This window comes from Falco rusticolus, chromosome 5, assembly GCF_015220075.1.
Source record: "Falco rusticolus isolate bFalRus1 chromosome 5, bFalRus1.pri, whole genome shotgun sequence".
NCBI lineage: Eukaryota > Metazoa > Chordata > Aves > Falconiformes > Falconidae > Falco > Falco rusticolus.
Genome location: NC_051191.1, coordinates 16949546 through 16974511, shown reverse-complemented (window position 1 = coordinate 16974511; position 24966 = coordinate 16949546). Strand labels below are relative to the sequence as shown.

Below are 24966 nucleotides of genomic sequence, written 5' to 3'. Positions count from 1 at the left end.
AGGAGACCTGTTCCATCCCTCTGATCGTTTTTGAGGCCTCCTCTGGACCCGCTCCAACAGGTCCGTGTCTTTCCTGTGCCCGGGGCCCCAGAGCTGGACGCAGCACTGCAGGGGGGCTCTCACCAGAGCAGAGCAGAGGGGCACAGTCACCTCCCTCGACCTGCTGGCCGCGCTTCTTGTGATGCAGCCCAGGATATGACTGGCTTTCTGGGCTGTGAGCGCACACTGCCAGCTCATGTCCGGCTTTTCATCCACCAGTGAGCAGCCAGCCAGTAAGCTGGGGATAAAGGTAACAGAACTGGTTCCACTGAGCACATTTGGAACTTAGACATCCAGACCACACACAAAGCCTCTGCTGCAAACCAAATTCTGCCCTTTTTGTTTCCAAATCTGAGCCTTTAGGTTTGCAACATTACAGCACTCTTGCTCAACTTGCAAATAGCTCTTTTTTTTTTTTTTTAATTTATGTCACAATACATTGTTTCTTTAAGTCTCTGTTACTTCCATGAAAAAATATTTTTGGTTTTCCTGGACTAATGCATAAAAATACTAATAGCCATATCAGGTCAACTGATCCTAGTTCAGTAAGGTACAACATGATTATTATCCACTGGTTGCCTCTCAAAGTGAAGCGTACTGTGAACTATGTTTGAATACGTTTAAAGTACTGGGCGTTGCATCATTCTAGCTTCTTAATGAACAACACTGGTTGCAAGCCAATTACCTTCAGAAACGTATTGCATCAGCACTACCTTAACAATTACTCACAGCAAAAAGTGCTGTCATCAAGACATAGTGTCCAAAAGTCAGAGAAAGAATGAAAAAAATTGGCTGATAAGGTACTAAAATAAAAAGAAACCAACTATGAATGCTATGCTTGATCCATCAACTGAGTGCAGGACCCTCAATCTTAAAAGGGTACCTTTGTTCCTAGATAAGTCCTTTGTCAGTTTTCCTTGACTTACTGAAAAACATTAAGAGCTCAGAAAATTTTTAAAATGTAGCTGTAAACTACTGCAGACATGCCAACTGGAAAAAAATACAACTTCAGAGGGGTTTTTTTCTAGCCACTGATGGAACGAAACATTACCAGGAAACGTGGACATTCGACCCCTCTACTCAAATACGCAGGAAAGCTATTTCTAAGCCTTTTTAACATCAGGTATCGGGTGATCAGACAGACTGTTTTGCCCTTAACACACATGAAAATGAATTTTATTGCCCACATTCAGACAGAACACTACTCTGAAGGCTGGTGTCAGAGATGTCAAAGGCTCACGGAATCTAACAGCAGCAAGTCAGTTTCCTGCTCAATAGTCATGTCATACCTCTCCCCACTTCCCCGAGTTGTGCAAAATGATCTCTGAATCTCTCCCATATGTAGTCATTACTGTGGACAGCACTAAATGCATTGACGCTGTACTAATAGGGCCCTCCTTAATCTTAAGAATAGTAACTAGAGATAGTAACTAACTTCATCCTAAGAACAGAGTGGGCTATTTGCCTTGTTATAGCACCACAGCACATCCAAGTTTCCTAAGGCAGAGAGATATTAGAAAGACATAAACTCCACAGGAGGAGTTCCTCCTCAACTTCTCCATCCTACAGCAGATCAGAACACTATTCCAGTTCAGTCCTGCCTGCACAGAAGTTTTGAGGAACAGATTTCTTATTCAGGCACTCAGTTTTCTAAAAGGCACTGGCAAGGGAAAGGGTGTGCCTGTTGGCTGTGGTGTAGACTAACTTGTCTGGAAAACAAACCAGCAGCTGCACCCCTATCCTTCTGTGTTTGTAAAGTGAAGTGTTTGTGAATAGAATGTTTCTTGAGATATGTTTTTCTCACAGGCAGAAGAAAGAGCCCATTTAGGAAGCTACCATCTGTCAGAGCTTTTCTGAACTCTATACAGTAAGAAGCTGTTGCTAGTTGACACAGGCAGAAGTAGCTGAAGACGCACTGCCATTTTTTGATACTAGTAATAAAACATACGCATATACCTTGCAAAATAGGTATAAACTCAAACGTCTGAGGCACGTTTACAACCACAGAGACAATTCTTTAAAAAATAATAAAACCCCCTCATAAACCAAACAACAAGACACACACACACACAAAATGGTACTTTTTAATTCAACCCTAGAAGTCAGTGGTTATCCCAACCTCATACACTAATTCAGGCAGATGTGTTCAAAAGCTTTCACTTCTGCATTAGGTTAAAATCAAGATCAGTTCTGCTCTAGTTAAATTAAATCAGGAGCAAGAATGGTACAGGAACTGCCATCACCAAAAAAGAGGTAATTTCACTACTTTGCTTAATTAGCTCAACAGACTTACGTTTCTGTGTAGGCTTTGTTCACCTTTAGGCAACTCATTCCCCAGTAAGTAAAGGATTTTTACTTCAAAAGTTGAAGATGATAGAAGTTTAAGGCAGTAACCAAATGCACTAACCCATGCAAGACAAAACAGCACTTATTATCAGCTCTATGGCGTTGCAGCATTTTTAAGTAATTGTGCTCAGTTACTACTGGATCTCTTCTTGCTTTTAACTGAAGGAATACTGCCTGCTGAATGCTCAGAGCAAGTCTTGCTTGTTCTCAGTTCTGTGTCACAAAATACAGTGAACAACCAGTATTTTGAGCACCCTTGAGTGATACCAACTCACAGATTTCCCCTTCTGTCATGTATCAGATTAAGTCAACTAGCAAACATGCAGAACAACTAGCATGGAGCAAAACAGAGGAATCTCAACTGTAGAAGTGAATATAGGGTATTTCACTGGGATGGACGCATGCCTTGAGAAGAGCAGATGGCAATATTAAGAAAAAGCCTTCCACCCTTCCTAATCACAGCTTACTGGCATCAGTCAGCACTCTTGCTTCTCTAGACAGATGTTGCATTCTCTCGCAAAATGCAATTTTAAAAAGCATCAGCTTATAAAAACCAGGACAACATATTTAGTTCACAGGGGTCATCATACAGACAAATGTGCAATTCTGTCAATAAGTGTTCGGTGCAGCGCCCTGCTTTCTTACAGATGATACCTATCTTACTGTGGCAGGCTTCTCACTATAAGGAAACAAAAACATTAATAATAAGTGGGTTAAAAAAAAAAAAAAAAAGAAAAAGAGCTTTCCCCAACCTTTACCTCTATATGCATTAACTCCTGAACAGTTTGAGAGTTCCAATGTCCTCTTTGATTTGAGGGAGCAGCTACCAAGATTAAGTGAAAATACTCATAGTTCAGAATTTCTAGGTATTCTGTTGAATTACACACACATATTTTTTATATATATATATATATGAAATGTGTGTATATCTATAAAGGACTACATTAACAAATGAAAAGACCATAAAGTTAAATATTTAGTGTAGATTACATCTAGTCTACAGCAATACAGGGTAACTCATGCTCCTGTGGTAATGCAGAGGAACAAGGAATTCTCATGGCAGATGCAGCGTCTGAATTAAACTTCCTAAGGTGACCTAAATTGTGCTGTCACCTCCCAAAGATGGCTCTTCTCCCCACCTACTTCCTCCAACGGCTTAATCACCAAACAGAGCTGTCACTAACTTGGAACAATTAGAGGATCACAGTTTTATACTGAGATTCCACAGGCATTGCCTACAATTCAAAGTCTTCTGCCCAGGAATTACAATGCATAATTTTACTTTGGAACTCACAGTGGAAACATTTAATGTCATTCAGAAGCCTTCTGTACTGGTAAAGTACTAGCAAATTTACTGCAAATGCTCTTGCAGAAGTAATATCTTGGTTTCCCTTAAAAGGAATTGAGGCATTCCTTTTGCCCTTATCATAAAGCAGCATGGGAACCACAGAGCATCAGTGGATGAGAAATACTTCAGACAGAAACGATACACTCAAATTAAATAAAACTTTCCAAGCTTAGGCAGCAAGATAAATATCTCTGAAGATATGATTTTTTAGAATGCTGCAATGGCCAAAAATCTCTTTCCAAGCTGCAAAACAGCAAAGAGAACCTGAACAGCAGTCTTTTCACTTAGTTTCCGAACCACTAACATTTTGAATACCATCAATTCTTCTTATAGCAGTTGATTCCTCCACAGCTTCTAAAAGTGTTATCAACCGCAGCAACAGAATTCTGTCACTTCTACAGGAAGAAATGCAAGAGATACTTGAGAGTACTAGGAACGTCGTATATTGGAGAAAGTATTTAGTAATACAAGCTTCTGTTAGTGGATAAGGGTAGATAAAGGACTTGCAGTACTGTAACATGCTTTTTACTGTCAAGAGACAAAATTCAACAGGAAATATTTTTAAAAAGATAGTAAACTTTTTGTTGTTTTGTCTTTCGCTCAATTTTCCTTTTTCTACGTACAGAACATCCAACTTTATCGAATTCCATCTGATTCAGATTTCCAAGACAACTATGGTTTTTCACTTCAGATCACAAAGATGCCTCAAATAACTCACAAAATATTCTACTCATACAAGCCTGACCAGTATCTTATCAGATGATCAAGACTAATCAGCTCACATGTTTCAAAACTTCCAAACACCAAGTGTAATATTTTCACAACAGTACTAACAAAACCACTGATTGTGAGAAGCAGAGTTAATGACTTCGAATACTTGATGATATGATCAAGAGTTTCAGTGAGAAGGGGGCTGAGTCTATCAAATTTAAAAGCGTCCTACTATGGGGGTGTGGGGGAGAAAAATAGTTCCAATTATCAAACTCAGCATCCGAGTCTTTTCTTATCAGAAAAAACCTGCTTCTGAGCAACAGTTTCATCTTTGCCCTGAAATTCGGCTACTGTGGGGACTGCTGAAAGTACTCTGCCTGGTATCTGAAGAAAGCTTTTCTTCATATAATTTCATTTACATAATTAGCATTATTTTAAGCACATTTGTAGTTCTCTACATTCACAATACGTATAACTAATTATATGGCAAGAGCATACAATTACTACGTTACATCACATGTGCATTTTCTACATGGTTTTGAATCCTTCTATCAAATGCTAATAGAAATTCTAACCCTATGATAAACCTATTTTCAAACACTGCATGTGTTGTTTTTGTTGACTTTTTACAGTATTGTTTCCAGCAGGGCAAAGCTGGCAAGTTCACAGGAACACACGTTCAGGACTGCGTCCAAGCTACTTCCCTATGAATACTGCTACTCGTTGCCAATCAGATTAACTTTTTACTGCGATGTTACTGGCAAACACTGCTTACAAGGCTTAGATAACAATTTATTTCAAAAGCTGCTTGAAACGGGAAAAGCAATTGGACAACAGAACCATGAAACCAACCTTACAGAGTACTCCAACTCTTCAGAGTACCATCAAAATACAATAAATGAAAGAAACTTTCCTCTTCAGTTAAGTACTATCTCCCATATAACAGTAATATATCCAAAGAAGGCACATTCTTTCATTTGGAATTGTTTCCACTAAACATAATTAAAACTCTTCACATAATTAAAACTCTTCACATGTACACCATTCCACAGTTGCTGTAGCACCTGCAGACAGAGTAAGATCTGGGAAGGAGCCTTAGGATATTACATTATATGTAATAAAGTTGTGTGAAAACTTTCTGCATCAGTTTGTTTCCTTTTCAAAGCCAAACATTCTGGAATATATCTTAGTTAAAAACACCCAACATTTCTGGGAAAAAACAGATATTATATACAACAGAAGCTACGTAACACCCTTGGAGGAAAAAAGCCAGCTTTTTCAGAATAGCAAAAACACTGTCTCAAGTAAGCCTCAAAGTTTTGAGAATCAGGTTAAAGCTACAAGGAGATATTTAATTGGATATGTGAGGTAGACTACCTTGTAAAACTAAAACAGAAGCTAAGCTACACCAGTTAATCCCCTGAAGGCAAATTTCCTAACAAATGAATAGTAGCAAATTTAAGTACCGAATTTTTAGATAGAGAAACTCTTCGCCTATAAGGCTTTTTACCTCAACCCTCCTGCAGAAGTGTTCAAGCTACAATATGAAGAAGAATAATTTCCTAATGCAAAAAAGGCTCTATCTAGTCAGAGTGACAAATTCATTTTGCCCCGTTTCCAGCACAATGAGATCATTCAGAAGTAAATGAAAATTCACAGATCAGCTAGGCTGAATATCAAACCAGTAACATTAAAAGAGCCTGCCCTATACATATTGCACTTAGTCCATCAGGTTTCTTGTCATAACTAAAGACCTTATTGCAGGAACTGATATAAATTCTTAGGAGTTAACAGAAGGGTATATGCCTTTTTTCTAAGAATGAAAAACATTTTAGGCTTCCTAGAAAGCACAGTATAGAATAGCTATAGCCCTAAAATTAAAAGGCTACTTATTAATAAAGGCAGATTTAAAACTGCTTCCAGATATTTCAAATGGTCCTGAAAATACAACTCTCATACCTCTAGAGAGCAACAGGACCTACACCAATAGGATACTGAAGGGACAGATAAAGTTACTGCAAAAACAAAATACAGTGCAAGGATAAAGCATGGTACACAGTTCTGGACTGTGGGTGAGAGAAAGAATATATGGATCCAAAAAGCCATTTTTAACTTGGTGCCCATTCATAGCCAAGAAAAAAATATCTAAACATAAAAAAGGGGGAAAAAAAATTTAAACCTTAAAAAGACAGAAAAATCCTCAAACACTATGATTACCAATGAAGAATATTATTTTTCCAAGGTTTTCTTCATTTCCTTTATTAAAAGGGTACAGTATGAAGCTTCCTATCAAAGGCACTTTTAGTCCTGCTCAACTACATCAAAGCTGGGTTGGGCCAAGACCAAGGCAGCCCGTAACAGCGTGTAATAGCCCAGTGTCACATTAATGCTTATTGGCTGGTTTAAAATTGGGCCCAACATCACACTGGGGAGAAGGAAGAAAAGAAAAATTCCATTAAGTTTTTCCCTCTCAAGACAGTTTAACCTAAACAGAGATCAGATAAAAATAAATACACATATGTGTATATAGATAAATTCTATGTGTATATATATGTATATGCAGGCTGGAGTTTTACTTAGCTTTCTTTTTATCACACTGGTTAACAAGTAATTTGCAGCAGCTCAGGCTTCAACAAAATTTCTTTTGCTGCCAATGTATCAAAATTGGGGTAAGTACTGCCAATCAAAGCAACAGACCAGCTGTCAACTACTGCCACCTCACCAAGGGCACATTTCACAACTTGAAATATTTAAGTCCTGCATTTCGTCCATACTAGAATTGCTTCCCCCATTGCAATTGCATTTGTTATACATGGTAAATATTCCTTTAATTATCTGACTCTACTTCTAAAACCAAGTCCTCAGTGTAAGTTCAGCACAGGCTAGGTGTCCCTACTCGGCAAAAAAACCCACATGTAGTCCAAACAAGTTTTGTACGTGCCTCACAATAAATTTAAAAAAATAGACTGTAAAGGAAAATCTTTATCAGAAGCCAACAGCTTCAACTCATAGAGGAGAGACACCTACCACTCCATCTGCAATCTTCCAATCTGCACAACTTTCGTATTTTTGCAGTTGCTTTTCAAACAGTTGTGCTATGGCTCGATGGACAAGTTCATACTGCTCCTATAGTAGATTACCAGATAAAAATTAGTGCGCAAGATCTTTATCATATGATAATATACCATCATTCTTTGTAGAGATTTATTTCAAAACAAGCTATACCTTTGTCTGTACTGCAGAATGCCTCTGTGTCCTCATTTCCTGTATTAAATTAAATACATTGAATTCTTCGGGAATTTTCTGAAACATAGAAGAAAGTCAACTACATTGACAAAACCGTTTGTCAGAACAGCAATACAAAAGCCGTTAGACATCCAAAAGTACGTTTAGCTTCTGTAGGTAAAGCAAATCTGTTCTCTCTACATTGCAGCTATGAAGATTTTTTTTAAAAAAGCAATTACTCTCCAGAACTGGTTTTAAACATTTGATTTAGAACAGATGAGAGCATTTCAAGTATTTTGAAAATTAGACATGTAATGAAAGCTTTAATATGACACTGCAACATTAATGATGCTTCACAACTGAAAAATCCCAAAACTAAGTTATCCCTGTATATTTCAAGTATCAGGCCTCAAGAGCTGCAAGATCAAGCAGAGATGTTGATAAAGTTGAATTTAAAAAACCACTTTATATTGAAATATATTTTATAAATCTGTAATTTTACAGTGACTTTTTAGGTATAAGCTTGCTGTCAAAGGAAATGAAGTACATACTGAAGCATGAATGCAATGAAACCAAACGTCAACCTGTCAAAAAAGTTCTGGTCTTAAACATTTTACTCTTCTAGAACATTCAAGAGCTCAATCACTGTTATAAAATGACAGAATGACAAAAAAATCCGCTCTTTTAAGATTCCTTACCCCAGCTTTAAGCAAATTCCATGTATAATCTATGGCACAAATAGCTCCTGTTCTTCCACACCCTGCACTATGAACATAAACAGTTACGGTATGTTAGAAATTATTTTAATTGGTTAAATATACACTATACGCTTTATGTTTCCAGAGTCCACGTGAAAACAAATATCAAAATTTCTCAATTATCATTTTAAACTCAATCTGACACTATAATGTCTTAAAAATGAAAAAATTAACAGTGAAAAATGCAAAATGGAGCATTGACATTTTTAATGCAAGTTTTTCATAGCCAGTTGGAACTGTAATCATGAAAGATGCTTCAATGCTGACATTTTTATTCCCACTTTTGTCGCACTATTCCTAGTGACCACTGCTACAACAGTAAGGATGTCAAAATTTAATGATAGATATGTTAAATGACAGAACAGAATACCTTTAAAGATTTCCCACATTTTTCTGATTTAGTATCATCTCTGTATTTTCTTCTTGTTATTAAAAAAACTTAAATCTGAAAGTTATAAAAATGATAGCGAACTATCACTTTTATCCTACCTAGCAGTATGAATTTCTCTATTTTACACAAAGAGTTTTAACACATGTATACTTGTTACATTATATTTACACTGCAGTCGTGAATGTTGGTTCTTTACAACATTGACATTCAAGAGAAATAGGACAAAGTGAAATGGATTTCAGTGCTAAGTAAGTTTCTTATGCTTTTGGACCTCGATTACTTTAAAATGACAAGCTGAAAAAGAAGGCAGCTAAAGACAATATATTTCTATACACTTTAAGAGAATAACCAAGTTCTAAACAGTTAATAAGCCCCAACAACCTAACATTACCTGGCTTATGAATCTGAATTCAGTTATTCTGATATATAATGCATTAACTTTTGTTGCTTAAAAAAAGCATCAAATATCATAGGCAAGAACTTTCCAGACTTACTGTCAGAAATTGTCAATTCACCAAAACACTTTTATGGCAGTTTAGCTTCAACAGTCCTTCTGTTAGCCATATTTCAGATCCAAGATGAAACTGCTGCTCAGAAGCAAAGACTTACCAACCAGAATCTACAGCCTGCTCATTAGAAATATTTTTTGTTATACTAGAAGACAGGTAGAAGAGTGCTTAGGTTGTGATGTACCTGCCATGTAGTCTTTCCAACTGAAAATGGAACCTTGACTCCCAGACCTGATTTGCAGTGATCTTCAAAGTCTGTTTTGCCCTAATGAGGACTTAAATGTCTTAAGAACCACAAAATTGTTTCCCCTTCAAAGACTAAATCTCTTCTGATTGATATTCTGTCTTGAACTGAAGTAGAAGCAAAATTTCACTGTCATGCGTTTTAAGACAGTGAAGACTGATTTTGAGCCAAGTTTTGACATGAAGAAATATTCCTTTTTAGGAAACTAACTACTGATTTAGACTCAAACTACTTCATCTCATACCAAAAGCCTAGACTTCAAAAAAAATTTAAATGTATATAAACTTAAAAATTAAATATATTTGATACCTGCAGTGTATGCAGATTGGTACATCTTCATGTTCCTGGTATTCTCTCATCAAACTGATCATATCCAGAATAGAATCAAAAGATGAAGGGACATCATGGTCAGGCCAGTTAACATAATGAAATTGATATACACTACGAGTCTCCTAAGGGAAAAGGAGGGGGAAATGCATTAATGATAACACATATTTGAGGAGTCTGCATGAGATAATTAGTTCAATGAACTTTCACTTTTTCCATGATAAAGTGTGGACAAGCAAAGCCATTTACTGTATTAAAAAACCCCAAACTTACAGCTTATACCACTTAGAAAAACTCAAGGCAAATGCTGTGGTATTTTGAGTGCTGCTAATGCACAGAAGAAAGAACTATGGGGCAGTTCACACAAGCCCCTCTCTATAATATATTGGTTAAAAGTCCTACAACATTGAACTGTGTTAGAAGATTCTCTGTCCTTACAGTCTAAAACTTCGAAAGAGAGAAAGAAAGGGAAAGTCCACCATGAAAGGTTCTTTCTCCAATCATACTCCAGTAACTTACATTAAAAAAAAATGGGGGGCAGGGAATAGTTACTGTTTTGTCACATTACAAAATGAAGTGTGTACATTCACATGCAGAAGGAAATTAAGAAAGTGAGAGAAATAATTCAGGCGGTATCTAAACACCGATCACACTTGCAACAACAGCAGGTACACTTTTGTTCTATTTAGCTCATATTACAGAAGTACTAAAAGACAACTAAGAAGCAAGCTTTGGAACAGCCTAATCACTCAGCTACCTAAATCCCTGAAAGGCCAAATCCTCTTTCTCACTATTACCTAAATCATCTGCAATACAACTAGTTCTACTGCACCTTTCCACACTGTTGTCACACCTCTGGATTCTCGTATGCCCTCAAAGTAATGTCCTAGAGAAGCATATGACTTTTTTGATCAACGTTACAGGTTGCAAGTTTCAAGACCTATGCTACCTTCTACGTCGTTATTTGAGAAGCAACATAGTGGGCCCCTTGAGCATTGAAATGTATATCATCTTCCAATTGAACAAACTATTTTTGATGCTTTACTTTTGCCAGACTTGTGGAAACACTGTAGCTAGTAAAAGCAAGAGAAAATCCAGCCTAAGAAAAGGCATTTTAAAAATCCAACTGATTATGTAAAACCTCATCAGTAAGGAGGAAGAAAACTTACCGCTGCCTAAATAAGGCCCACCAAGAACTAACTTAATTAGATTAAAAGAGACAAACCCAGTGATTTTTCACATTAGCAGAACTGCCAGGAAAAAGAATTATTCAAATTTAGGCTTTTTATATGGAAACTAAAAATGAAAAGGAGTCTTCATAGTCCTTTTTTACTGCCACTTTTTAAGAAAGAACCTGATGTTTTAGCTTAAAATAATCTTCAAGTTTCAAACTGGTTTTCCTCATAGAAACTAAAGTAACTTTGTATATTTAAATGAATTTTAAAATTCTTTTGTGTAGTATTTTGTATGATTCTCCATCAAAAAGTTTAAAGAAGTGACAAAACTTTTTGTTATTCTGGAAAACCAGATAAGGAACTTAAAAGGATATTACTCTATACCACAAATACCTATTTTTCCTCCCCAGTTCTACACTTAGAATTCCTCAAAGTAAGATGAAATCTGTAACTCATTACCAAAATGTGGGTTTTCTGTATGCCCACAGAAATCCTGAAGCAAAGGTTAAGTCTGAAGAAAGATAGTTTTATCAGCCACATAAGTTCAATATCAACCTATCTTGTTAATTCTTTCAATTACAATACTCCTTAAAGGAACAGAAACTTTGGGCTCTTTGCTAAGATCAAAACCATGGCACAAATTGCAGCTTTTTGTTACTACTTAAGTTTTATGTAGTACACAGGTATCGTATACAAACTATTAAAATTAACCGGAACAGAACTCAGGGAAGTGGTCAAACATGATTTGCATGTATAGTATATGCAAGCAAAACAAATTAACTAGTTTCTGAAGTAACCGGTTCTCATGCTATTCAGGTATTAAAAGTAATATTAAATTAAATTAAAATAAAATTAAATTAAATTCTGCTTTGGGGTTTTTGACATCTCATCAGTTAACCTTCATGTTTTTCTAGGACAGCTCTACACTTACTGACAGTCGCTTTGCAGACAAATCAAGTCACCTCAAACCTGACGCTTATGTATAAGTTTGCAAGAAAAGCTTAAATCATCCATTCTTAACAGTTACATGAAAATGCAAGTGCTTTTCATTTCACTGAAAATATGACAATTTCCACAATTAACATAACATACTCAGTTTATGAAGTAGGTCTCATGTTTTACAGTAGTTTGCATCACAAGTTTTCACTAAGATGAATAAACTCAATTTCTTCCATAAAGAGACTAATTGTAACCACTTACAGTTGCCAACTTAACAAACAGTGGAAATAAACAGGTTTACCAAATACTTGTCTGGTAAGCCAATTCTACATATTGAACACTAGGATATCAAATCTTCAAGAATTCCAAAGCCTTGAGCTCACTCTTAATAGTACATTTCTATCTTGACCCTTGAATATGCTACATACAATTCCCCCATCCAAAAGTTCCCCCAGCAAAAAGACAGTGCAACTCAGTTTAATCGAGAACATTCCATATTTTTACATGTATTTCAATTACAAGAAGAGTGACTTTTTACAAGCTAGAATGAGAAACTTTGGGGGTGGAGGGGAAATACCACTAAGTTGTCGTCATTATTACTTTATTTATTTGGCAATACAAATATAGAAATGGACATAAGAAGTGTCTTTTTAACATTGTAAAACAATGACAATAAGTATAGGGCAAATTCTAACAAGCACACAGACTTCATCCAAAAAGAAGCTAACCAGGTGGAGTTAGAGGAAACAGATGGCAAGTTTGTTTGATTTTTTTTAAAAAACAAACAAACAAAAAGTCTGATTCAGTTTGTCATGGTATTTTTAGTTGAGGTAAACAGCGAAATTCTCCTAGGGTGACAGTAGCTTTGTAGTTCTTAACACATGATATTGAAGACCATCACACAACTTTGGCTAAACAAGAACATATATAAAAGACAAGGAAACAGTTTCACTACTCTTTTCTTAGACGCTAAGCTTTTAACATCACTTCTAAACTTGATGCTTTACATACAGAACTAAAAAAGTGAAGATATTTTCAGGAGCTTCCTTCATTGTATCATTTCAGAAACCTTTGAGCAACCGCTTGTTGGCACCAGACATGATCATATACTTACATTTTGAAATTCAAGTAATAATGTTCTAATGAAGTAATCTGTTCTTGCTTGCTCAGCTTCCTAAACATGAGAAAACAGTAATAAATTGGGGAAAAAAAAGATTAATATACACCACACAGATTATAACTAAAAACCCAAACTTTAAACTCAGGTGTCTTAATGTACTGGTTTTGTACTACAATTTCCCCAAAAGATGAGCAATCAAAACACTGATTTTAAAACAGCAGCAACTTAGCTTGCTACAAAAGATACTGTGGAAGATGTCACTTTTACTTAAAATAAAAATGGGAGTTTTCAACCAGTAAGTGTCTAGCCTGGTCTTGAAACCAACAGTAAACCTTGTAAGAGTATTTCAAAGTACTCCCTTTTCTTTTTTTTTCTCCATAAATTTATATTTAATGTACAGATTGCCTCCCACAGCCATCCTTCTATAACAGTCCTGCTGTATAAACTTCAGCCTCTAATCACTTTATCCTATGACATCTTTCATTCCACACACACACACACCCCCCTTATTATTTTCACTTAAGGATGCATCTGAATGGATCATTGTAATTATCTTCGTTGTGGTCAAAAAGCATAGTCTCTAGGCTCCTGGGATGTTCAAATATGCCTTTGGAACATCAAGGAAAGTTTATGCTGTAGACACCAAACAATATTACTGTACCTAAAATATCAGTAATATCACAATTTGAAGATGCATTCAAAAGCTTAGCGTTACAGCTTCCACAGTGAATTTAGGAGACTGCACATATGCTTTAACATGTTCCCATCGGCTACTGGGATTTTACCATTTACCAATCAAGAAAGCAATTGCAACACTTTACAGGTTTAAAGGAGATAATGCCTAACTAGCAGCTAATGGAGCCCATATACATCATTGTATCCAAAGATAAGACATTCTCAGATGTCAAATACAACATACACACAATTCCTTTTCTCTAATACTTACCAGGTATGCAACCACCACTTACTAGGTACAGGGTAAAAACCCAAAAGTAAAACCCACAAAAAAACAAACTCACAAGTCAATTTTTAAATCAAATTAAGGTAGGCAAAGGGTACTTGGAATCTTTACAGACCAAAATTTCTAAGTATATGCTTTCTTGACAAGATGAACTTGAAGCGTACTTAATTCTTCGTAGGCTATTTCAAAGTAGTATTAGGAATAGCTTGATAAACTGGCATGCTAGCTCTTTCTGAGCACCTTAAAACATTTCGGCTAGAAGACAGCAGCAATTCACATCCAAACCCACGTACATCTGAATTAAGGAGAAGGAAAAAAACTAAACAAAATAGTTTTGAGATCAATCTGGAATGGAACAATTCCACTGTATTAGAGTAAGTGAGCAGGCAAAGGCCAATCATGAACTGCAGTGTAAAAAGTTACAGTAAGATAATTTATACTGATGACAGTTATAATCAACACTTCAATGCCAGGTTTTGTTCATATCCGAATAGTAACTAATAGAACATAATAGAACCTGATTAAACTACCAGGTGGCAAGATTAAACATAAAGACATGAAGAAGTGTTTTCCTCCAACAACACAATGATGTGAATGTCAGAAAGAGTAAGTGACGAAAATCATAACTCAAAAATAAAATTGACAAATTCATCATCCACTGCATTATAAAAATACTGATAATCCAGAGGCAACATCCAATTAAGGAAGTCCTGTTAGTCTGCTGCTGGAAGCTGACAGCAAATACAAGAAGGATCACCCTATATATGGCTTTTTTTCTATTCTCTTCCCCTAAGTAATTAGGCAGTCATTGAACACAATGTGATAGGCCAGAGGGAATAAAGATACATAAACAGGTGTGTACAGAGGAAACTGGATGCTATCCCACATGTAAGGAATGCTAACCATATTGATTTTGGTGGCTATGCTCCCACATACCATATATCCTCACTCATACCCTGAAAACTTCCCAATTCATGAAGTGAATTTCTGGTATGTAAGCGGTCCTCTTTTGTGAAATGGTGATTGCACTATGACTTTTCACTACCAAGGAAAGGTGATTGCAGAAACCCACACCCATCTCATGCGATGCCAAGATGACAGCTGCCAAAAGAATTACTTTCAATTCCCTACTGTGCCTGGTGTAGCAGACATCCATGGTCCCCCTTCCTGCCTATTAATCTGCCTGATACCCTTCTGTTATGATTTATGAGCAAATATCAGAACTGGAAGAGGCCCTAGTACTTAAGCTCAGCAATCAGAACTCCTGATAACACAAACACAACGTGCGACAAACTTTCAAGGTTTCCTCCATCTTTCTGGAATCATAGCTTACTTGACAGTTATCCCCCAGCGACCTCTCCAGGAAAAGATTCAGACCTCATGGTGATCTGCTATTCATTTTTGGTTTGATTTTAAAGGCAACAATAGAAACAAAGGAAGTATTTTCAAATAAACCTGTATCTGTTACCAACAGAAACAAGTGAAGAAATTTAGTTTAGTTTCCATTTTCTTTCTTCATGCAACTTAAAGAAAATCGCCTGTTCCAGTGTTACTGTCATTACTCGTGCACATCTGGAACACGCAAGTCATAATGGACAGAAACAACACATACAAATATTATTTGATTTCTTAAGTATGGTACATTCAAAATCACATCATGTAAAGCTGAAGAAATGATACATAAAAAGATACAAGACCAAGACACACAAGTTTCCTACTTAAAAAAAATTACAAAATCATGAAGGATTTAAAAAAAAAACCAACACAACCACACAGCTTAAACACACACATTGTTTTCCACTACATTCCTTTGAGAGTCTTTGTGTAAAATTTGGTACCAAACAATTAAACAAGCATTTGTTTTGTAATACAAACTATTAGTTGAACAGTTATTTTAAGTTATAAAAGCATTAAATACTCCAAAATTAATTTCTAAAGCTTTATACTTACACAAGAAACACGAAATGGTCCAAACGTTACAGCTGCTTCTCCATACAGAGGCCAGTAACGTTCACATTTTTTCTGTTAAAGCAAAGAACACTAATTTAATTCATGCGTAGTACTGAAAAATGATGATTAACAGAAGCAGAGTAGACACAACGATAACCTCAAATGCCTTATTCTCTCTCTTATTTGGTGTTTTGCCTTACCATCTGCCTACTGGTGCCTTGCTGGACTTCTTTTAAGATAGTAAAATGTCTTTTCTTTTGGACACCAAAAAAAAAATAAATCCACCAAAGCCAAACCCCTAGATTACCAATTAATATAGCCAAAAGACACTTTGTAAATTAGGACATGAACTTATAGGTATGAAAATAAGACTGCCTACATATGCACAAGCACACATCATACAGAGGGAGGCAAAGAGAGCTAATTTAGCTTTTGAGAAAGCTTGGAGTTCACAATTCTGGGCCATTTTTTTTTTTTTTTCCCCCTCAGGTCAGAATTTAGCAGAGACATTTAGAATCTTAGAACCACTTAGGTTGGAAAAGGCGCTTAAGATCATCAAGTCCAACCATTCACCCAGCACTGCCAAGTCCACAACTAAACCATCTCCCTAAGCACCACATGTACACATTTTTTAAACACCTCCAGCGATGGTGATACCACCATCTCCCTGGGCAGCCTGTGCCAATGCTTGACCACCCTTTCAGGGAAGAAATTTTTCCTAATATCTAACCTCAACCTGCTCTGGCGCAACTTGAGGCCATTTCCTCTTGTCCTGTCTCTTGTTACCTGGGAGAAGAGACCGACCCCCACCTGCCTACAGCCTCCTGTCAGGGAGCTGCAGAGAGCAGTAAGGTCCCCCCTGAGCCCCCTCCTCTCCAGGCTGAACAGCCCCAGGTCCCCCAGCTGCTCCTCACCAGACTTGTGCCCCAGACCCTTCACCAGCTGCGTTGCCCCTCTCGGGACACGCTCCAGCCCCTCAACGTCCCTCCTGAAGTGAGGGGCCCAAAGCTGAACCCCGTGTTCGAGGTGCGGCCTCACCAGTGCCCAGTGCGGGGGGACGGTCACTGCCCTGGCCCTGCTGGCCACACTGTTTCAGATGCCAGCCAGGACGCTGCTGGCCTTCTGCCCCCCCGGGCACACGGCTGGCTCCTGCCCAGGGCTGTCACCCAGCCCCCCCAGGCCCTTCCCCCCAGGCAGTTCCCAGCCCCCTGCCCCAGCCCGTCGCGCTGCGCGGGGCTGGTGTGACCCAGGGGCAGGACCCGGCACTGAGCCCTGTTGAACCTCCTACAAGTGGCCTCGGCCCATCGGCCCGGCCTGCCCAGCCCCCTCTGCAGAGCCCCCTGCCCTCCCGCAGGTCAGCACTGCCCCCAGCTCGGTGTCACCTGCAAACCGACCGAGGGTGCACTCCATCCCCTCGTCCAGATCATTGATGAAGACATTAAACAGGGCTGGCCCCTATACTGTGGATATTTAAAAGACAGGCTGGTTTTGCACCTGTATGAGTTAACAGGAAATTCTGAAGGACTCTGGGTTTTGATAGTTGGCCTATATCCCACAAAGAGCAAGATTTTTTTCCATACTAACATGATCAGAAAGAAACCATTGGTACACTTCTGCACACAGACACATATATTTATTCCACTATGAGGACATCTAAATAATAACGTAACACTATAAATGGAGCAAAGAAAAGCTGTCACACTCACTATTTTCTGTGCATACTAATATAAGGATAGCCATTCTCATTCAACCTTGCAGATTATTTTTACAGTTATGGATTTGGCACATGAAGCCTCACAGGCATTGGCATACTGCCTGCACAGCCAATGCTCATTCAGTTTTGCATACATACCCTTCCCATTTCAAATTCTCGACAGGCCATTACAATTATCTGAAAAGAAAAAAAAATGCTTGAAATTAGCAAGTTTTAGATGGAGTAACTTCACCAACGCTTTACTGCTTGTTTCTGCCTGGGCAGCTACTGTTACTCCTTAATTGGTTACTACTGAAGAGACTAGTTAATACTATTTTCTTACTGGCAGATGCATACTCCTTTAAATTCTAAAATGGTATCCAAGCTTTATCCTGGACAAAATGATCTACAACACTAATACAACGTTTCAAGGTTACTTAATTTGAACTCACTGTAATCCTGTACAAACACGTTATTTATTTATTCAGCCTGACTATGGAGTCTGAACTTAATAACAAAAATATAGAACCATTTTCTAACTGGAAGAAATAACTATATTTACCTAAAATGACATAGACTACATAAAAAAGGTGCAAAAACTTATCTAAAAAACAAGAATCAAACTTCTTGGGGGAAGCTATTTCAGATACATTAACATGAACAGCACAATAAAAATGCACCAACAGGTAAGCTATTTGTTACAATAAGTAACCATGACTTAAGTGTCTAATAAAGCAAAAAAATATTTTCAGAAATAATTTGTTGAACATATGTGATTTTAACAGTACTTCAAAGTTGACTCCTGACAATAGCTGTTTAAACAGATGTAGAATATATAAAACAGTAAGTAAACCAAAATTAGCTTAAGTAGAAAGGTAGGCACTTTTTTTTTTCCACATGCTGCTTCTGTATCTCATTTTGTTAGTCCACATTAAGTCAGAGTCAAGATTTGAGAAGTCAATGGACTAAATCACTGTCAACAATTTCGGTAATGGTACAATCATTGTGCCATGAAATAGGGCAATACCGAATTCTGGTTTTTAAGTAGGTACTTACAGCAACATTGTATTCCCATATCATCCTCCAGAAGTCTATTACTGTATTTGCTAATGGTCCCTGCGTAGCAACATATGCTTTTGGCCCATGTACTCCCTAGGATTGCACAAAGGAACCATTAATGTTTATAAAGAAAACTTATCTGCACCAAATAAGAAAGGCTTTAGGTTATAATCATGCAAAATTAGAATTATTTTTGATTCAACAGTAAGAGTAAGAGTGAATATGAAATTAGTGCCATTGACATTAGCGAGAATTTTGCTGGTGATTTCAAGGGGGCCCAAGATTACAACAGCTACTGTGCTGCCAGAGACTGTAACAGAAAACATTAAATTTCTGCATGTTCAGATTCTGAAGATGCCCTTTAAGTCCACATTTTGTTACTCAAACATTTAACAACAAAAATTTCAAAATCTTTCTGCTAAAAAGCATCCCCTTCAACAAATTTAAGTTCCCTTCTTCCAGTAATATCACATTTCAAGTAAAACAAGTTTTAAAATTTATTTTATATAAAGCTGGAAGACATTTACATTCAGCTTTTCAAGCTAAACATTTGAGAATAAGGTTTATAAGAACACCTGTTTCTGAATAAACATTACTGTGCAGAAACAGCACCAGAATAAGGCTACAAGGAAAGCCAAAGATATTCACACTTTGAAACAAAAGTGTAACAGGCTTTTAGCCAAATTGTGGTTTCTCTTTAAGAATGTTGAATATAATTCCATTGCCACACTTCTGCCATGAACAGCAAGAAGTGCATATTAACATAGACAATTTGTGTCAAAGGCCTCATTTATTATCCCTAAAAACAGCCTCTCAAAATACGGTATTTTTAACACTACCAACTGTTAAAATAATCGGTATCTGAATTCTCCTATGGCATAAAGTTCCAATTTGCTTGTCTGTGTCATAAAATGAGAAAGCAAGGGGGTCTACTTTGAACCTCATGACTCAGTGGGAAGATCTCCTTTACCCTCTTACGGCTTTGATCTCTATAACCTATTTCCAATTCTATTCTGACTTTATTTCTGTTTGATTTACCTCTGTGCATTTGCTCCATGTAATAAATAGTAGAGTGAATTGTGTCGTCAAATCTTGTGCAGTCACATTTCCACAAATTCACATAAAATCCATTTCCCTCAAGCCCTTCAGTGGAGATTCTTTAAGCAACCTGACCTAAACCACTCATACCATGACAGCCTGGTACTTTAAAATGAAGTATTTTATATGATACTGACACTTAAAGCAATTTTTAAAGTTGTAATATTTACTCTATAAATGGCATCACGTTTGCAAATTTACTGATCATAATAAAAATCTTCCCTCACAGCTTTAAATTCTCTTTTATCTTACGCTATATTAAAACTGCACTGATACAAAATAAAACCTTAAAAATAATCTAAGAACTGTTAAGACAGTAATCCATACCTTAATAAAGTTTGCATTGATGTAGTCTGAATCTTGGGGGGGAGTTTTTAAGGTCAGTTTAACCCGGCTATGATCAACTGTAAGAATAATTATTTTTTTTAAAAAAAGAATTACAACACATGTAAACCAATCTGTAACAGTAAATATAATATATAACACATATTGTATGCATAGAAGAAATTAAACATTAAAGAACGTTCCCCAAAGATAAGTCACACAAGCTAGTCAATTTAATTTACGAGTAAACCAACTCAGGTAGGTATAAGCAGAATAGCTCCTGCTGCTACATGCCTCTGATGCTCAAGTTTACAAAGTACCAGTTACTCAAATTCCAAGAGTGATTAATTACAAAGAGTCAAAATTCAATTGATCAGAAGTCATCAAATTTTTAGTTGCACAATATTAACATAAATCATGATGGTCAGAATTAAAGGCACATTTATAGAAAGCATAAAGAATAAATACTAGTGCATAGTTAAAGCAGCTGGCAGGTCTTAAAAGTCTCTGCCAAGGAGGACTTCATCAACTATTACACCATGAAATGTGCACTGGAGTTTATTGCTCAGGTATAGACTGACTTCTATCCCCCAAACACTGGGCTAGGTACTTTTAAACTAGAAGCAGCAGATTCCTTTATTTAGGGGGTTTTTACATTTCAAGTTTCTGCCTCAAGCATTACTGACTGTCTCAGTGAAAGGTTTATAAAAAGCAGCAGATCTTTTTAGACAAAAATCCTCAGCAGACTTAAAAATAGCCTTTATTACTTGTTGACGGAATAAACTAAACATCTTGGAATTCTTTTGGACATTGAAAAAAATGAAGTGTATCTTTAATACAGAAACAACTTGATGATTCTCACTAAGAAAGAGGGTAGGTAGCTGGCAGGTCTGTCAGTCCTTCCACCTCTTGTTGATACCAACACTTCCTATCTATCACATAAAAATCATTCAGACTGTCTCTACAACAGAGGCTGTTTTAGTTAGAGACCCAGATCAAAAATAATTATCTTTGAACTGGGAAACAGAAGTATCTGCAGAAACAGCATCTGCTCAAGCAATTTGTTACCTTCTACTCTCAGGGTCAATTCCTCAACCACTGAACAGCTGCTAAAACTTTTATTACAGCTAAAATCAAGAAAACCCATAAATAACAGGTCTATTTAAAAGTAGGAAATATGGTTGTTGTGTTTGGGTTTTTTTTCAAATCATCGTTGGTAATAAAACAGGGAAACATTCCCACAAGTAGTACATGCTAAGAACTGCTTCTATACAGAAAGCTCTTCCAAAAAGCTTCCAAAATAATTTCACCATCTTGGAAGCAAGTTTCTGCCAGAGTCCTGATAACAAGTAAAAAATGTTTTTGTTACCATGTAATGCTTCCTAAAGTAGCACAAGTGTAGGTTACAAGACAACTGGATCACAGACCTAAAGACAATGCACTCTCACATAACGGCCTAGAGAAATCCTTAGAACATATAACGCTGTATTAACTCATACAGATAATGTGAGAGAACACTTTATAAGCAGGCGATATTAGTACAGACTTAATACTAAAAAATACTTTTAAATGGTGGAACAGACTAATTAAAGTGGTAGGCTAATGAGGGCTCCTATCTTCCCAGAACAGTAGATGCAAAATTCTAGTGCAGTTTCCAAATGTCAACATTTCCATCCTGCCTCTTATCTGCCACAGCTCAGCTCTTGCAGAGTTTTAGGCGTGGAACAGAGTTTTCAAAGAAAAATACCATTGCAGATTCCAGCTTCAGAAGATAAAGCGCTTGGATATTTATATATAGCTTAAAGCCTCAGTTCACAATTACCAATTGGTGTCTTCCGGTAACCGGTGAACACTGAATTTCATTTAATTAGCATTTAGGATGGCTTAGTAAACCGTAACGTGAACATGCACACATCTTCTATTCTGAAGCCAGTATTGAGGTACTGATCTCTCTGGTAGCAGTAAAAATTTCTGATAAATACACCACTAATCTCTGATTAAGTTACATTGTAAGCTCTTTTCTGGATTTATGAAAGACAGGCAAAGTATCACCCCCGTTCTTCCTCCAAAACATCTCCTGGCTGTCATTTCTGTCAAGCTGGTCTCCCATCACTTTATTGCTGCAACCTTCGGATGTTTGAAGATGTTTTCACTTCAACTGGAAATATACTTTCAGTTTTCCCAAATGCCAGCTTTGAGGTTCGCTGATTTTCCCCACTGTGATCTGTGTATGCTTTCACATTTTAATGACTCAGTTTTTATTTTTATGTAGATGAAAGAAAAGCATATCTAGCATGATAGTTGCAGCCATTCATTATTGTGGTAGCTACTAAGTGTCTCATAGATTGAGCCTAGGTGCTACCAAGATTTTACTACATTGTTGATTATCTACCAAAATGCCGGCAGTAAAGAACAAATATAACAACTATTATTATTACGAAGACAATAACAACTTCCCCATGTGTTTTTACTCCATCCATTAAACATGTTTCCTCTCAACTAAAAACAAACAAAACCAACCAAACCCCCCCACCAACCACACACAAAACCCCCAATGATATTTAACTATTTTGCTGCAGTTAAGTACCATTACTACTCTTCAACATGTGATGTATGTTACACATATATCCTCCAGCAAAATATGAGCACATGCCTTTCCTTCTCAGTGCAGCAGCAAGCACTACGCCCAGCTTGTTAAAGAATCTAGGGTCTGTGGCTTTAGGGCAAAGGTTACTGCTAGAAGTGTTGCTCCAAGCACTAATAAACAGTAAAAATAAACAGCACTAGAAAAAAACACCACACAGGTATACAACAATCTGAAACACAGGATAATTCACTGGAATTTACTGCTAGAACATATTTTGAAAATGAAAGTTAATGATGCCTAAACAATTTTCAACTTCAAATTGGTTATAAACCTCCTAGCACTTCTGGGAAAGCTAAGCAGAGTAAAATATATCTGTTGCAAACCTTGTGGGATATGAAAAGTGGCATTTGCCAGAAGACTATCCTTTAATCTCACTGTTGGCTGTTGATATCAAGCAGCACAGGAAGAATATTCCTAAATACGCAGCCTCATGAGCTAAACAAAGTGAACTTGTAAAAGTTAATCTTGTCATTACAGATCACTGATCTATTAGATCCACACATTGGTGGTTTCAGAATTTAAATTCTGCTCTGACCCTTGTTTTCTGTGTTTGTACATAAGTGGAATTTCATCTGTGCTCTAGCAAAATACAAACCAAAGACAATCCAGCACTGAGAGTTCTCTGACACCGTTTGCAGCATACAAACAAGCAAAAAAGATCTGTTTTACTGCCAACCACAAAACCAGGTGCCTTAAAGGTCCTTAAAATTTCATCTCGCACTTATGCTGACATTGTTTGTTTTCTACCACAAATAACATGCTCCTAAGGAAAAAAATACTGTTAAGCACGTTCTAGACCATTCCAAGCTAAGATCAAAGTGTAACCTTGAAACAGCTTGGGACCTAGCACACATTTTACCTTGAAGTGATAGCTCTCCTGAAAATACTTCCCATGTACTTTGCTTTCTGAGTTAAAAATAAAAAAACTAATCTTTCAGCACATTGTCTCTAATTTCACCTTTCAGTAATAACTAAATAGTGAATTTCAAAATACATTAAGAATAACAAGCACTTTCCTTTGTCTTCCATTAACATGTAAATCAGACTTACATGGCAATATATCCTTATATCTATTCTTCTTAACATTTTCTTCTTTTTCTCCAGTGGCTGTTGGGTAGATCTTCTCTGTTCTGTATTTTGTTGACAATCTTCTTAACCTCTGAAATATAACAAAAATGTTATATTCTCAAGTCTCGAGATAACACAAACATCACAAGGCATTAGCTTCATTGAGGAAGTATAAGATCACTCAACACCCACACCCCCACCCCTTCTCTCCTTCTACAATACCCATGAAGAAGTTTAACAATCTAATTATCCAGTATTTTTAGCTCCTCATCTGTTTACAACCAAATTAATGCCAGTCCTACATATCATGAGACATGGATCTTTAGAAAAGCCACTACAGCACCAGTTTGGAATACAGAGATATTTTATTTAGGAAACACACTGCCTGCTAGGGAGTAGTAACTGCATTAACGATACCTGTAACAAAGAGAAAAATCTGTTATTGCTCAGAATATCTGGAAGAAGGGCACAGAGCAGACTGGCTCAGGAACAGCTGTTAGCAACTGAACTTTGCTCTGAAGCACATGGCTTCTAAACACTGACAACTGAACAGAAAGCATAATCTCATTTAACAGGCATCTACTCCTAACAGCCAAATCCTGCTGAGTTTCCAGCTCTCCCAGAGAAAGAAGGTCCCTGACTCTCAGGTACAAGGTATTTGCAATTAACACGAGTGACAGGAGGTCTGCCATATTCACAATAGGTCACTTCCCCCTGTCCATCTATTTCAAATCCTAGAAATTTAAAATGGTCAAAACACCTAAAAATAAAAGCCAGCCCATGCCTTCCAGCAACCTAGGAAATAGCATGAGCAATACATGTTTTTTTTCATCCCACCCACATTAGGCTTTTACAACTTTAACACTGAGGAGAAAGAAAATAGTACAAATTCTCTTTGGAGAAAAAAAAAAAAAATACTAGGGGAGCCAGCAGTGCTTGTTATTTTACACTGTGTAGACATCGAGATTTAAAAAGGAACCTGAAGGAATCAGAAAGTTAACTCTGGCTTCCAGCTAAACCTAGGTGGTTGCAAA

General features: G+C 37.0%; 1 protein-coding gene across 2 annotated transcripts in view; it reads right to left on the bottom strand.

Moving 5' to 3' along the window:
* PTPN12 (protein tyrosine phosphatase non-receptor type 12) overlaps positions 1-24966 on the bottom strand; it is a 78151-nt gene that overhangs the window by 20795 nt on the left and 32390 nt on the right. For both annotated transcript variants that reach the window (XM_037388827.1, XM_037388828.1), the window contains exons 2-11: positions 23915-24023; positions 20221-20297; positions 18793-18888; positions 17896-17934; positions 16044-16115; positions 13127-13186; positions 9881-10023; positions 8368-8434; positions 7670-7747; positions 7472-7570 (exon numbers count right to left, since the gene is read on the bottom strand). In XM_037388827.1, the coding sequence (XP_037244724.1) occupies positions 7472-7570; positions 7670-7747; positions 8368-8434; positions 9881-10023; positions 13127-13186; positions 16044-16115; positions 17896-17934; positions 18793-18888; positions 20221-20297; positions 23915-24023 (840 nt within the window). The remainder of the gene's footprint in view (positions 1-7471; positions 7571-7669; positions 7748-8367; positions 8435-9880; positions 10024-13126; positions 13187-16043; positions 16116-17895; positions 17935-18792; positions 18889-20220; positions 20298-23914; positions 24024-24966) is intronic.